Source organism: Vigna umbellata, chromosome 1, assembly GCF_029865625.1.
Source record: "Vigna umbellata cultivar VRB3 chromosome 1, Vumbellata_1.0, whole genome shotgun sequence".
NCBI lineage: Eukaryota > Viridiplantae > Streptophyta > Magnoliopsida > Fabales > Fabaceae > Vigna > Vigna umbellata.
The window spans coordinates 86,610,152-86,622,461 of NC_142165.1; the positions used below are offsets into that span (position 1 = coordinate 86,610,152).

Below are 12,310 nucleotides of genomic sequence, written 5' to 3' on the forward strand. Positions count from 1 at the left end.
TTGTACACCTCGTTCCGCTCAAGCACGGTTTTGGTTCAGCGTTTCAAGCCCAGTCTTGTCTGGCGCCTCTAGTTTTTCTGTGATTTTGGGCCCTCTGCTCGGCAATGGTTGTTTATGTTGCAATTTCACTTATGTTTCGTATTCATTTTACTTCATTTTGCTTCCTTAGAAATCCAGACGAAATTAGTATTTCTATCTTTACTTATCTTTTACTAAATAATATGAAGACATCACTTTGTCATATCATCTAGTAAAATCTAAGTAAAGAGGGGCAGCTGTCAATACCGAATTTCGTCCGGATTGATTTTTTGGCTTTATTGTCTCCTATGTTTTGTTTTTTATTTATTTTTAGTTTTCATTTTTTTTATTAGTTTATTTTATTTTTATTTTTATTTTTCAGTTTTTTATTTTCGTTTTTTATTATTATTTTTATTTATTTATTTTTGTTATCTATTATTATTGTGTTTTTATTCTATCTTTATTTATATAAATTATCATATTTTATTCTCCCTTTTATTTAGTATTTCTTTTTTTGTTTTGTTTTACCTTTTTATATTATATTTTAATATAATTAATATAATTTAAAAAAAAATGTGTGCGGAGCGTGAGGGGACAGAAACCGTTTCTGCAGAAAGCCGAGGTGGTGGCAGAGACGTTTTGGAGGAGAGCAGGGTGGCAGACGCGATTTGGGTGCGTACGAAGTCAGTACAAGGATTTTTGGCGCAGAAGAGGGCACAAAAACAAGCACAGAGAGAGAGCAGGGGGGACTATTATTCTGGTTTTGGGAGAGAGCAGGAGGGGATTATTATTCTGGTTTTGGAGAGAAAAGAAAGGAGGGATTTTCACACACGCTCTCTCGGACCTTCACTATTGGCACCTGAAAAGAAGGAAGGGACATCATTCACAGGGAAGAGAAGGGGGAAGCCAGCCAGCCAAAGCAAAGGGAGAGACCCACTGGAGATACAAGGTTGGCAATAGCAAACGGATCTTCAAGAGGTAAGTGATGTCTTGCACTCCATGTTTTTTGTGAGTTGGTTGCTTGCCCTTCAACATATCTCTGTTACGTTGTAGCTATGTTTGCATATGATTCTTGTTGGATACATTCCTAGTGTTGTGGATATTTGTATATGTCCATTGTTACCGAATATCATCGTCATTCTTATACCACCTCACTTCATACCTTCATCTTACTCCTCTTTCATCTGGAACACATGGTGACCGAGGCCAAGGGGGGCACTGGCTTCCCCGTCACTACAAAACTCACACCCTTCCGGCCACCTTTTCCTTCCACTACCAAATTTTCACAGACCAGGGAACTAAGCTTTCAAGCCTCCCTTCATCTTCAACACCTCTGACCATACTCCATTGTCTCCAACCCGTCATCCATATTCACTCACTGCCATCTTCAATAGCTCACGCCCACGACTACTACCAACATCCTTCCATCATCTTCATCTCAATCAAATCTCCATTCCCGTCCTTCTTATCATACTTCTCACCTATTTCCCATGTATTCAAAACCGGCCAAATCAACATCCTGTTCAACTCCAACCACCAAGAATCCCAAAGAGCCAAACCAGATATTGGGACTAAGCCATCAAGCCTTCTCTCATCTCTAATCACCACCGAAGGAGTTGAATCTTTGAACAGGAAATACACGCACACAACAGAAACCATAAAGCACACCACAACAGCAGATCAAAACTTCTAAAAACCCAAACATTTTTCGGCATAACCACCGGTAGTGGTAGGTCCGACCGTGGTGACGGTGGAAAGAGAGGGAGAGATCGGGGTGGTCGCCGGCAACGACCTTGACGGCGACGCCCTGGCTCGTGGCTTGCGGCGGCCAACTTCGGTGGAGGCAGCGGCGTCGACGTTGCAGTGCGTGGAGGAGCAACTCCTTTTGGTCAAAGAGAAGGAGACATTGGTCTCATTTGAGAGGAACGGCGTGAGTGAGTGAATGAGAATGGGAAGGCAGAAACCCTAGGGGATTCTAGGTTAGAAACCACCCGGGTGGGCCAAGCCCATAATAAACGCACGTTTTTCGGCCTCTTTTCGAACGTTCGTCATCTACCCCCTCTCCGAACGTCCGTCCGGCCACTTCTTGGACGGACCGTTTGGGTGACCATCTCCCCAACGAACGCTCGTCCACAACGAGCGCTCGTCTTTCAGCCTCGTTCCCCAGCGTTCGTTCGCCAATTCCCCAACGAACGCTCGTCCCCCAACGAGCGTTCGTCATTCAGCCCGTTTCCCAGCGTCCGTTCGCCAATTCGCCAACGAACGCTCGTCCCCAACGAGCGTTCGTCATTCAGCCCGTTTCCCAGCGTCCGTTCGTAATTCCCCAACGAACGCTCGTCCCAACGAACGCTCGTCATTCAGCCCCTTTCCCAGCGTTCGTTCGTCAACTCCCCATCGAACGCTCGTCCCCAACGAGCGCTCGTCATTAAGCCTCCTTTCCCAACGTCCATTCAACCTTCTCACCAACGGACGCTCGTTATCCAAACGAACGAGCGCTCGTTAACCTTAAGCCTTTCTCGACCGTCCATTCAACCTTATCACCAACGGACGCTCGTTATCCAAACGAACGAGCGCTCGTTAACCTTAAGCCTTTCTCGACTGACCATTCAACCTTCTCACCAACGGACGCTCGTTATCCAAACGAACGAGCGCTCGTTAACCTTAAGCCTCCTTTCCCAACGTCCATTCAACCTTCTCACCAACGGACGCTCGTTATCCAAACGAGCGAGCGCTCGTTAACCTTAAGCCTTTCTCGACTGACCATTCAACCTTCTCACCAACGGACGCTCGTTATCCAAACGAACGAGCGCTCGTTAACCTTAAGCCTTTCTCGACTGACCACTCAGCCTTCTCGCCAACGAATGCTCGTTATCCAAACGAACGAGCGCTCGTTAACCTTAAGCCTTTCTTGACTGACCGTTCAACCTTCTCACCAACGAGTGCTCGTTATCCAAACGAACGAGCGCTTGTTATCCAAACTTTTCGACCGACCGTTCGGCAGCCTCAGCCTTCTCCCCAACGTCCGCACGATAGCCTCCACTTTCTTCCACGAACGAGCGCTCGTTATCCCAGCTTTTCGACTGACCGTTCGACACCCCTTTTTATTTATTTTGGCACCCCCATTTTGTTGTTTTTTTTTATTATTTATTTATTTATTTGCCTTTTTATTCATCTTATTTCATTTCATTTCATTTTATTTTATTTATTTCTTTTAAATATCCACTTATTTCAAAATATATATATAATAATTTTACTTATAAAAAAATAAAATTAACAAAAATATTTTAAAAGGTTTAGGCACATGTGTGATCGCACGCATCGTCCTTGTGCTAAAACCTTTTCTTCTTCTTTTCTAAAATTACAAAAATATATTTTAAAGGTTTAGGCACATGTGTAATCGCACGCATCGTCCTTGTGCTAAAACCTTTTCTTCTTCTTTTCTAAAATTACAAAAAATATATTTAAAAGGTTTAGGCACATGTGTGATCGCACGCATCGTCCTTGTGCTAAAACCTTTTCTTCTTCTTTTCTAAAATTTCAAAAATATATTTTAAAGGTTTAAGCACATGTGTGATCGCACGCATCGTCCTTGTGCTAAAAACCTTTTCCCTTTCTTAAGTAAAATTACAAAAATATGTTTTAAAAGGTTAAGCACATGTGTGATCGCACGCATCGTCCTTGTGCTAAAAACCTTTTCTCTTTCCAAAAAAACAAAATACAAAAAAAAGTATAAAATCTTCAAAAAAACCCAAAAACATCAACAATTTTAAACAACAAACAATCTTCCTACCCAGAACTACGTGACCCTTGATTCTCCATCGAAAGTGGAGATACGTAGGAGCAAGGCTAGCCCTTGTCAGTTTCACTTTCCCAAAAATCCAAATTTATCCGTAATCATTTTCTCAAACAAATCTTTCAATCATTTTCTCAAACAAATCTTTCAATCAATTTCTCAAACAAATCTCTCAAACATTTTCAAAAAGAACTACGTAACCCTGATTTCTCATTTTTGAATGAGAATACGTAGGAGCAAGGTCAATCCTTGTCGGGTCCAAAAAACTAAAAAAATATATTTTGTTTATTTATGATTTTATTTTAGGGGATAGTTAAACATTTTGAAAACCACATCATATTCGCGCATTTAGTTAAAGGTACTGCCTTAGGGCAGGCGTTGTAGGGTGTTAACACCTTCCCTACACGTAACCGACTCCCGAACCCAGAATATGGTTTTCGTGGACTGTGTCTTATCATTTTATGGTTTTTCCGTAGTTTTCCAAAATAAACTATGGTGGCGACTCCAAAATCTCTTTTCAAAACCCGTTTCTTTTTGGATCGTCGTCCCGTCGCGATTCTAGTTGCGACATATAGTAACTTTGTTTTTCATATATTAGTTACATAAATTTCATGTATATCAGTGTAATAGGTAACAAGGAAACTTTGAGTGTGGATACTATGATATGTATCGAATGTGAGCTTATGCTACTCTCAAAGATTATTGGCATGAGGTAAAACATGAAAAGATTAATCTTTGACTTTGATATATGTTGTTGTGAAATAACTAATATACATTCTTTATTACAACTTTTTGACGATGATGAACCATTGGGATATGAAAAGATTGAAGAAATTATGACTAAATGGGACAAATACTTTTTGCAGCATAAAAATTAGAGTATATGTATCAAACATTTTGTTGTTTATTTAGTATTAGCATTGCCTTTGTGATTTAGTACAAATTTTGGCAAAATGCATTATAGGATTTGAATTATTGTCCATGTTTGTCTGTTTGGGACTATATATTGTTGTTTTGAATGCAACAAGTTTGGGTTTCTTGCAAATTTAAACCTAATATTTTTAAAAAATAAGATAGATTAGATCAGTTATGGCCTTAACCAATCTAATATGTGATATATTAGATCGATTAATGTCATAACCAATCTAATCTATGTTGCTTTTTTTAAAATATTCATGCACATATTAAATTAGTTAAGACCATAATTGGTCTAATATGACTTTTGAAAATGTTGTTTTTTTTCCTTTTCAAGTAAAAGTATTAGTTCGGTTGTTCTAGAACCAATCTAATATGATTATATATTAGATTGGTTGTACAACAATTCATTAAAAAACTAATTAAACATGCGTTATTTTTTCTCTCATTATCACCTTCTTTTCTTTCATTTGCAGTGTTATCCACCCTCCTCCGTGTCTACATTGTCATCGCCACTCAGTTTAATGTTGTTTCTCATGTAGTCGTTGCTCATGCTACCATTTGGATTCGTGTGTCTCACTGCCACACATTGTACTTGTGCCACCACTGTTACGTGTTCTACTCATGTCATCGGTTGTTCTTACGTCCTACTGCTGCCACCATTAGTTCGTGCTCCACTACGTGTAAACATGAAGCTACGCACCCCGTGAAACTCCACTACATATTGTGAAGCTACGCCACATCATGTTGCACACTTTGTAACTTGCGAGGCTTCACCACACCACGCAATCTCTACATCCTGCGAAGCTCCTCCCACCATGCCACACACTGTTTGAAGCTCCTCCTCACCATGCCACACAATGTGTGAAGTTCCTCCTTACCACATTGTCATTGTCCCTTCATTGGTGGTCTTTTGCAGTGTTGAACCTCCGTAGGCGACTAACATAAAACTTGATGCATTCTTAACGAACAATTCACGAGAAACTAATACAACTTCTACCAACAAACCCTAAACTTTTAACAATGGTTATAATCTATAACTATCATATTTTAAAAATTTTAATGACGATTTAGAACTGTCATGAATTTCCCAATCTTTGAATGATATCTAATATAACAATAGCAAAAAAATCGTCTTCTGTTGTCCAAAGTTTTTTGCATATTAGTATTAGAGATAATTACCAATTATACAACTAATATCGAAATAGTATTACTAATTAATTTTACTAAACAATACAAAATCCATATTGTAAATTTAATGCAATTATACTTTACGTTACATACACCAACAATCAGAAAAGATTACATATAGACATAAATAAACAATAGGTTTAATGTCTCCGTAGGTCCCTATTTTGGTCATGAATTTCAAATAGGTCCTCTTCATTTTCGGCGTATCAATTGAGTCCTTGTTTTTGTAAAATTGAATCAATTACAGGCCTGCCGTTAATTTGGACAAACGCCCGTTACGGTATTGGTTAGGTGGCATGGTTGAGTGCAGACGTGGCATTTAAAACGATTATTGTATTAAATAATTGGTATGCACGTATGTTTATTCAGTTTTGGGTAAGGGCAAAGTAGGAAATTTGAAAAAATTAAAGGGCAACTGAGATTGGAAAAAGAATTTGAGGGTTTTTATTATTAGGGTTCGCGTGAGAGGCCAAAAATCGCGATCGTAAGTTCGAGCTGAAGCGGCAGAGTGCATGCAGTGGGCGGTGTCTGTGGGTCCTTTTGTTGTTGGAAGCAAGAAGCTGAAGCACGTGGTCAGTGGAGGTTCATCTAAAGGAAGGTAAGTGTTTGTGCTTTATTGTATCCGTTTTTATTCAATCGAAACTACAATATTCGGTGGTGGTCCCCCATTGATGTATGGTTTGGTCTCTGGTTTTGATTGCATTTTGGTGGTCCCCCATGTATGTTTAAAGTTATTTGACTTTGTCTGAGTGCGTATGTTTAAAGTTATTTGATCTCTGTGCCTGTTTTAATATATATTTTTTCTGTCGTGATATGTTTTCATAATAGGTCTGTAGATATATTTATGTTGTGTTGTGCGTAATGGAGGACGCTATTGTGTGTGTGTTCCACCATGGAGGAAAGTTCATTAATGATAGTACCGTAAAGTATGAAGGGGAGACAACAACTTTGTCCTTTGACCCTGACACGTGGAGTTTTTTTGTGGTTGTCAGTGTAGTCAAAAGTTTAGGATATGAGAATTTTAAAGATTTATGGTACTGTTTAGGAGGGGGTTTAGTGTTGGAAAATAGGTTGGAACAATTGATTGATGACAGAGGTGCCATGCATATGGCTAACTTAGCTAGGCTTAATGGTGAAGTTCACTTATACGTTGTCCATGTAGTTTCTGATCCCGAAGTCATTCATATGCTTCAAGACATTACTAATGATGAAGGAGAAGTTGAAGGTAATGGTACAGTACAAAAAGAGGTTGAAGAAGATGGTGATTCTGTTAAAGTAAATGGTGAAGGTGATGGTGACTTACAAGAGGTGAATGTTTGTGAAGAAGATGGTGAGGGTGTTGAAGTAAATGGTGTAGTTGATGGTGACTTACAAGAGGTCAATGTTTGTGAAGAAGATAGTGACGGTGTTGAAGTAAATGATGTAGTTGATGGTGACTTACAAGAGGTGAATGTTTGTGAAGAAGATGGTGACGGTGTTGAAGTAAATGATGTAGTTGATGGTGACTTAGAAGAGGTGAACGAGGGTGAAGAAGATGGTGGTGCTGTTGAAGTAGAGGTTGAAGGTCATGGTCACGTACAAGAGTTGCATGAGGTTGAAGAAGAGCAAGAGTTGAATGTGTGTGAAGGAGTCGTGGAGGATGAAGTTTATCTTTGTAGTTGGAGTACATCTACTGAAGAAGGTGATGTACATGGAATTAATGAGTGCTTAGAGGGCCTAGTAGATGTGAGTGTTGAATGTGATATAGATGGTGATGTAGATTGTAATGTTGAAGTAGAAGTAGAAGTAGAAAGTCTTTATGATAGTGATGATGACCGTGATAATGTCAGTGTTGAATGTGATGATCATGACGATAGAGGATTGTCAGATTTTGAGTGGAAATCTGAGGAATTTCTTAGTGCAACAGATAGTGATGAAGAGGTTAATGACAGTGAAGGTTATGGGAGGTTTGGTATTTTTTGTATGCCAAAAAGTATGGTAGACTTTACATGGGAAGTTGGGACTTTTTTTTGCAGAAAAGCAAGATATTTTAGATGCTGTAAAAGGGTATGCCTTGGAAAATGGGAGGAATATAAAGTTTGTAAAAAATGACAAGAGAAGATTGAGGATGAAGTGCTTTGGTGCAAAAGGAGAATGCCCATGGACCATATACTTTGGTTATATGGAGGCTGTAAAATCATGGCAGCTGAGAACTAAAAAAGACATTCATACATGCAGCAGGGAGTTCAACCTGAAGTTAGTTGACGCCAAGTGGTTGAGCAAAAAGTTGGTGAAAACAGTTTAGGAAAATCCTAAGATGAAGGGTGTTGATATTCGTGAAAAAGTTCAAAGGAAGTGGAACATAGGTATATCAAGGTCTATGGCTTATAGAGCCAAAGCTATTGCTTCTAATGAAATTGATGGGTCCTTTAATGAGCAATATAAGAGGATATATGATTATGCGCATGAGTTGTTGGAAAGAAATCTAGGATCTACAGTTAAGGTCCATGTTGAGAATAATGAGGGTGAGTTAATTTTCAAGAGATTTTACTGTTGTCTGAAGGCATGCAAAGACAGTTTTGTCTGCTGTAGGCCAATAATTGGATTAGATGGAGCCTTTTTGAAAGGGAAGTATGGTGGTGAGCTATTGACGGCTGTTGGGAGGGATGGAAATGATCAAATGTTGCCCATTGCATATGCGGTGGTAGAAGTCGAAAACAAAGATTCATGGATGTGGTTTTTGGAACTTTTGATTGATGATCTTGGTGGTGGAGAAGTGTGTTCTTCAATTACTTTTGTCTCCGACCAACAAAAGGTAATAATCATATTTAAATTGCTTCTTTCGTATATTGGTTCATTAATTTGATATGGTGATAAATCATTTATGTTAACACCACAGGGTCTACTACCAGCCATTCAACAGTTACTCCCAGGTGTTGACCAGAGATTTTGTGTCAGACACTTATATTCAAACTTTAGGAAAAAGTTTCCTGGTAAAAATCTGAAACAGCTGATGTGGAGGGCAGCTACTGCCACTCATCCACAAAACTGGGAAAGGGAGATGAGAAACATTAAAGATATAAATGAAGACGCATTCAAGCATTTGATTGCCATCCCTCCAAGGTTGACAATTTGTATTAATTATTTTTGCCCTTTGTATATTATTTTATGTTTGTCCATATTAGTTGCAGTTTTAACATATATCATCTGTTGTAGATATTGGTCAAGGTCCAGATTCAGTCCAACACCAAAATGTGACACATTGGTCAACAATATCAGTGAGGCTTTCAACAGTGTCTTGGTTCACACCAGGACTAAACCAATCATAACAATGCTGGAAGAAATTAGGGTATACATAATGCAAAGATGGGCAAAAAACAGATCTAAGATACAATCATTTTCAGGACCAATTTGTCCAAAGATCCAGGTCAAATTTACAAAGGAATCCCAAGCAACCAAGAATTGGATACCTAGGTAACTTTCTTCATAACTTGATAAATGTTTATTCATTCCTTGATAAACTTTATGTCAGACACTTAAATGTGTTATTTAAATTTTTTATTTCTTTATAGCTGGTCAGCACACAAACTGTTTGAAGTAAGACACGTCTCCCAAAGTGGAGAAAAATTTGTTGTAAACATAGACGAGTTCTCATGCTCGTGCAGGAGATGGAGCATCACAGGAATTCCATGTTGTCACTCCCTTGCCGCAATGAAGTTTCTTAATATTAATGGCCAGCAGTTCATTCCGGCTTGCTTTCTAAAGTCCACCTATGAAGAAACCTATGCATCAATCGTATATCCCATCAACGGCAACAACATGTGGGACCTAACACCATATCCGGATGTCATGCCTCCTAGGAAAAAGGTTATGCCTGGAAGACCTAAAAGGAAAAGAAGACTGGAGCAGTGGGAGATCAGAAAGGATGATTCACGAGTGAGCAAGGGTGGTTTGCGGAAGAGATGCGGGATATGTAGGGAGGTTGGGCACAACAGGAGTCGTTGCCCGAAAGCAACCCAAGAACCAATCATGCCATCATCGCAATTATCTGAAGTCTGTATGAATGATGAGGAAGCTGAACTATAGATGTGTGTATAAATGACAATGATGCCAAGTTTAAGGAACTTTGGTTATGTAATAGTCTAAGGAACAAGGTTAATTGTTTTACTGCTATGTAATTTAATGAATGACAATGATGCCAACTATGTATGGTTTTGGATGTATTACAATGATGCCAACTATGTATGGTTTTGGATGTATTACAATGTTTTGGATATATTACAATGAGCAGGAACTATTTTGTCAATGACCAGGAACTGTTTTGGATGTATTACAATGTTTTGGTTATATTACAATTTCCTTCTTGGACGTCTTATATACAACGATAGAGGACGACCAGACCGAACGGTCTGCAGCACGGAGGTTGTTGGAAGAGCGATGCACGAGGGTGGACGACCAGACCGAACGGTCTTGAACACGGACGTAGTTGGACGAGCGCTAGACAAGGGAGGACCACCAGACCGAACGCTCTTCAGCACGGACGTAGTTGGACGAGCGGTACACAACGGAAGACGACCAGACCGAACGCTCTTCAGCACGGACGTAGTTGGACAAGCGCTACACAAGGGAGGACGACCAGACCGAACGCTCTTCAGCACGCACGTAGTTGGACAAGCGCTAGACAAGGGAGGACGACCAGACCGAACGCTCTTCAGCACGCACGTAGTTGGACGAGCGCTAGACAAGGGAGGACGACCACACCGAAAGGTCTTGAGCACGGACGTAGGTGGACGAGCGGTACACGAGGGAGGACGACTAAACCAAACGCTAGGGAACAGGGACCTCGTTTGACGAGCGATACACACGGTAGGACGACCGGACCGAGCGTTAATTATTATGTAACATTGCTGTGAATAAAATAAACATTAAACAATTTTCAAAAGGCTTAAAACCTGCTACATTAAACCAAAACCTCAATTTATTATGTTTATCACTTCAGTAACACAACTTCATTCCTTCACATCTAGTCATATACATAAACACTACTACATCTAGTCAGATACATAAACAGTTCCATCCTAACAAACCGAAAAACCCGGCTAATTTCTTCCTAAGAATACGATCAACACTACTACATTATGGATTTATGATCCATATTGAAATTACAATAATATTAAGTAAAAAAATCAAAATAACCAATCCTGTCAACACCTTCATCCATTTCTCCACAACGTTGACAGATTTAATCAAATCACTCATCATCTTCGATCCACCTCCCATTTCTCTTGTCTTTGACAAAGACTCATGTTTTTCTTCCCACTTCACATTCGTATAGCTTTTGTCATCACCGTCTTCACAACACCATTTGAAGAAATTGCAACCACCTTCATGTCCAGTCTGTGAAAAAAATAAAAATTAAAACCACTTTCCACTCAAACAAAACCCTACTTCTACACGTTCTTACCTTGTACTTAGGGCAGCTCCAGAATTGCTTCCCTCTGTTCTTAGCAGTTCTAGCTGTTCTTACCACTGTTTTGTCTCCACAGAGGCAAAGGGGTGATACACCATCAATGGTAGATACTCCACCACCACGAAAAACGACATCACAGTTTTGATTCCGCCACCCATTGCATGTCGAAGATGAACAAGAATGCGACTTTTGCACTTCATTATCCATCACTTCGAATCGAACAAAGAACGCGCACCCTCCCACTTCGAATCGAACAAAGAACGTGCACCCTCCCACTTCGAATCCAACAAAGAACGCGCACCCTCCCACTTCGAATCGAACAAAGAACGCGCACCCTCCCACTTCGAATCGAACAAAGATACACCTGATTTTTGGATCGAACTTAGGATCCCATTTTTGGCCTCTCACGCGAACCCTAATATTAAAAACCCTCAATTTCTTTCCCCAATCTCATGTGCATTCGTCAATTAAAACCTCTTGGCCTTTAATTTTTTCAAATTTCCTAGTATGCCCTTACCCAAAACTGAATAATCATACGTGCATACCAATTATTTAATACAAAAATCGTTTTAAATGCCACGTCTGATTAGTTACTGCACTCAACCATGCCACCTAACCAATACCGTAACGGGCGTTTGTCCAAATTAACGGCAGGCCTGTAATTGATTCAATTTTACAAAAACAATGACTCAATTGATACGCCGAAAATGAAGATGACCTATTTGAAATTCATGACCAAAATAGGGACCTACGGAGACATTAAACCTAAACAATAACTCCCAATAAAAACATAATAAGGAATAATAACCGTATTTAATCATTCAATATTTAGGTTACTTCTATGATTCATAAAAATAAAAATAAAAAATTGTACTTTTTCGTCCGTGTGTACTCGACGGTTTCAGACTACTATCGTGGTACAAAAGCAAACCAGTGACATTATA

General features: G+C 39.5%; 2 protein-coding genes across 2 annotated transcripts; one reads left to right on the top strand and one right to left on the bottom strand.

Moving 5' to 3' along the window:
• The first annotated feature begins 8,213 nt into the window (after positions 1–8,213).
• LOC148206677 (uncharacterized) lies at positions 8,214–9,982 on the top strand. The gene is made up of 3 exons (XM_088108507.1): positions 8,214–8,711; positions 8,796–9,370; positions 9,469–9,982. The coding sequence occupies exons 1-3, from the start codon at positions 8,214–8,216 to the stop codon at positions 9,980–9,982; spliced, it is 1,587 nt and encodes a 528-aa protein (XP_087964633.1).
• A 1,050-nt stretch (positions 9,983–11,032) lies between these two features.
• LOC148206678 (uncharacterized) lies at positions 11,033–11,573 on the bottom strand. The gene is made up of 2 exons (XM_088116520.1): positions 11,361–11,573; positions 11,033–11,293 (listed from the first exon to the last, which is right to left on the bottom strand). Exons 1-2 carry the CDS (start codon positions 11,571–11,573, stop codon positions 11,033–11,035), a joined length of 474 nt encoding a protein of 157 aa, XP_087972646.1.
• Between the last annotated feature and the right edge of the window lie 737 nt (positions 11,574–12,310).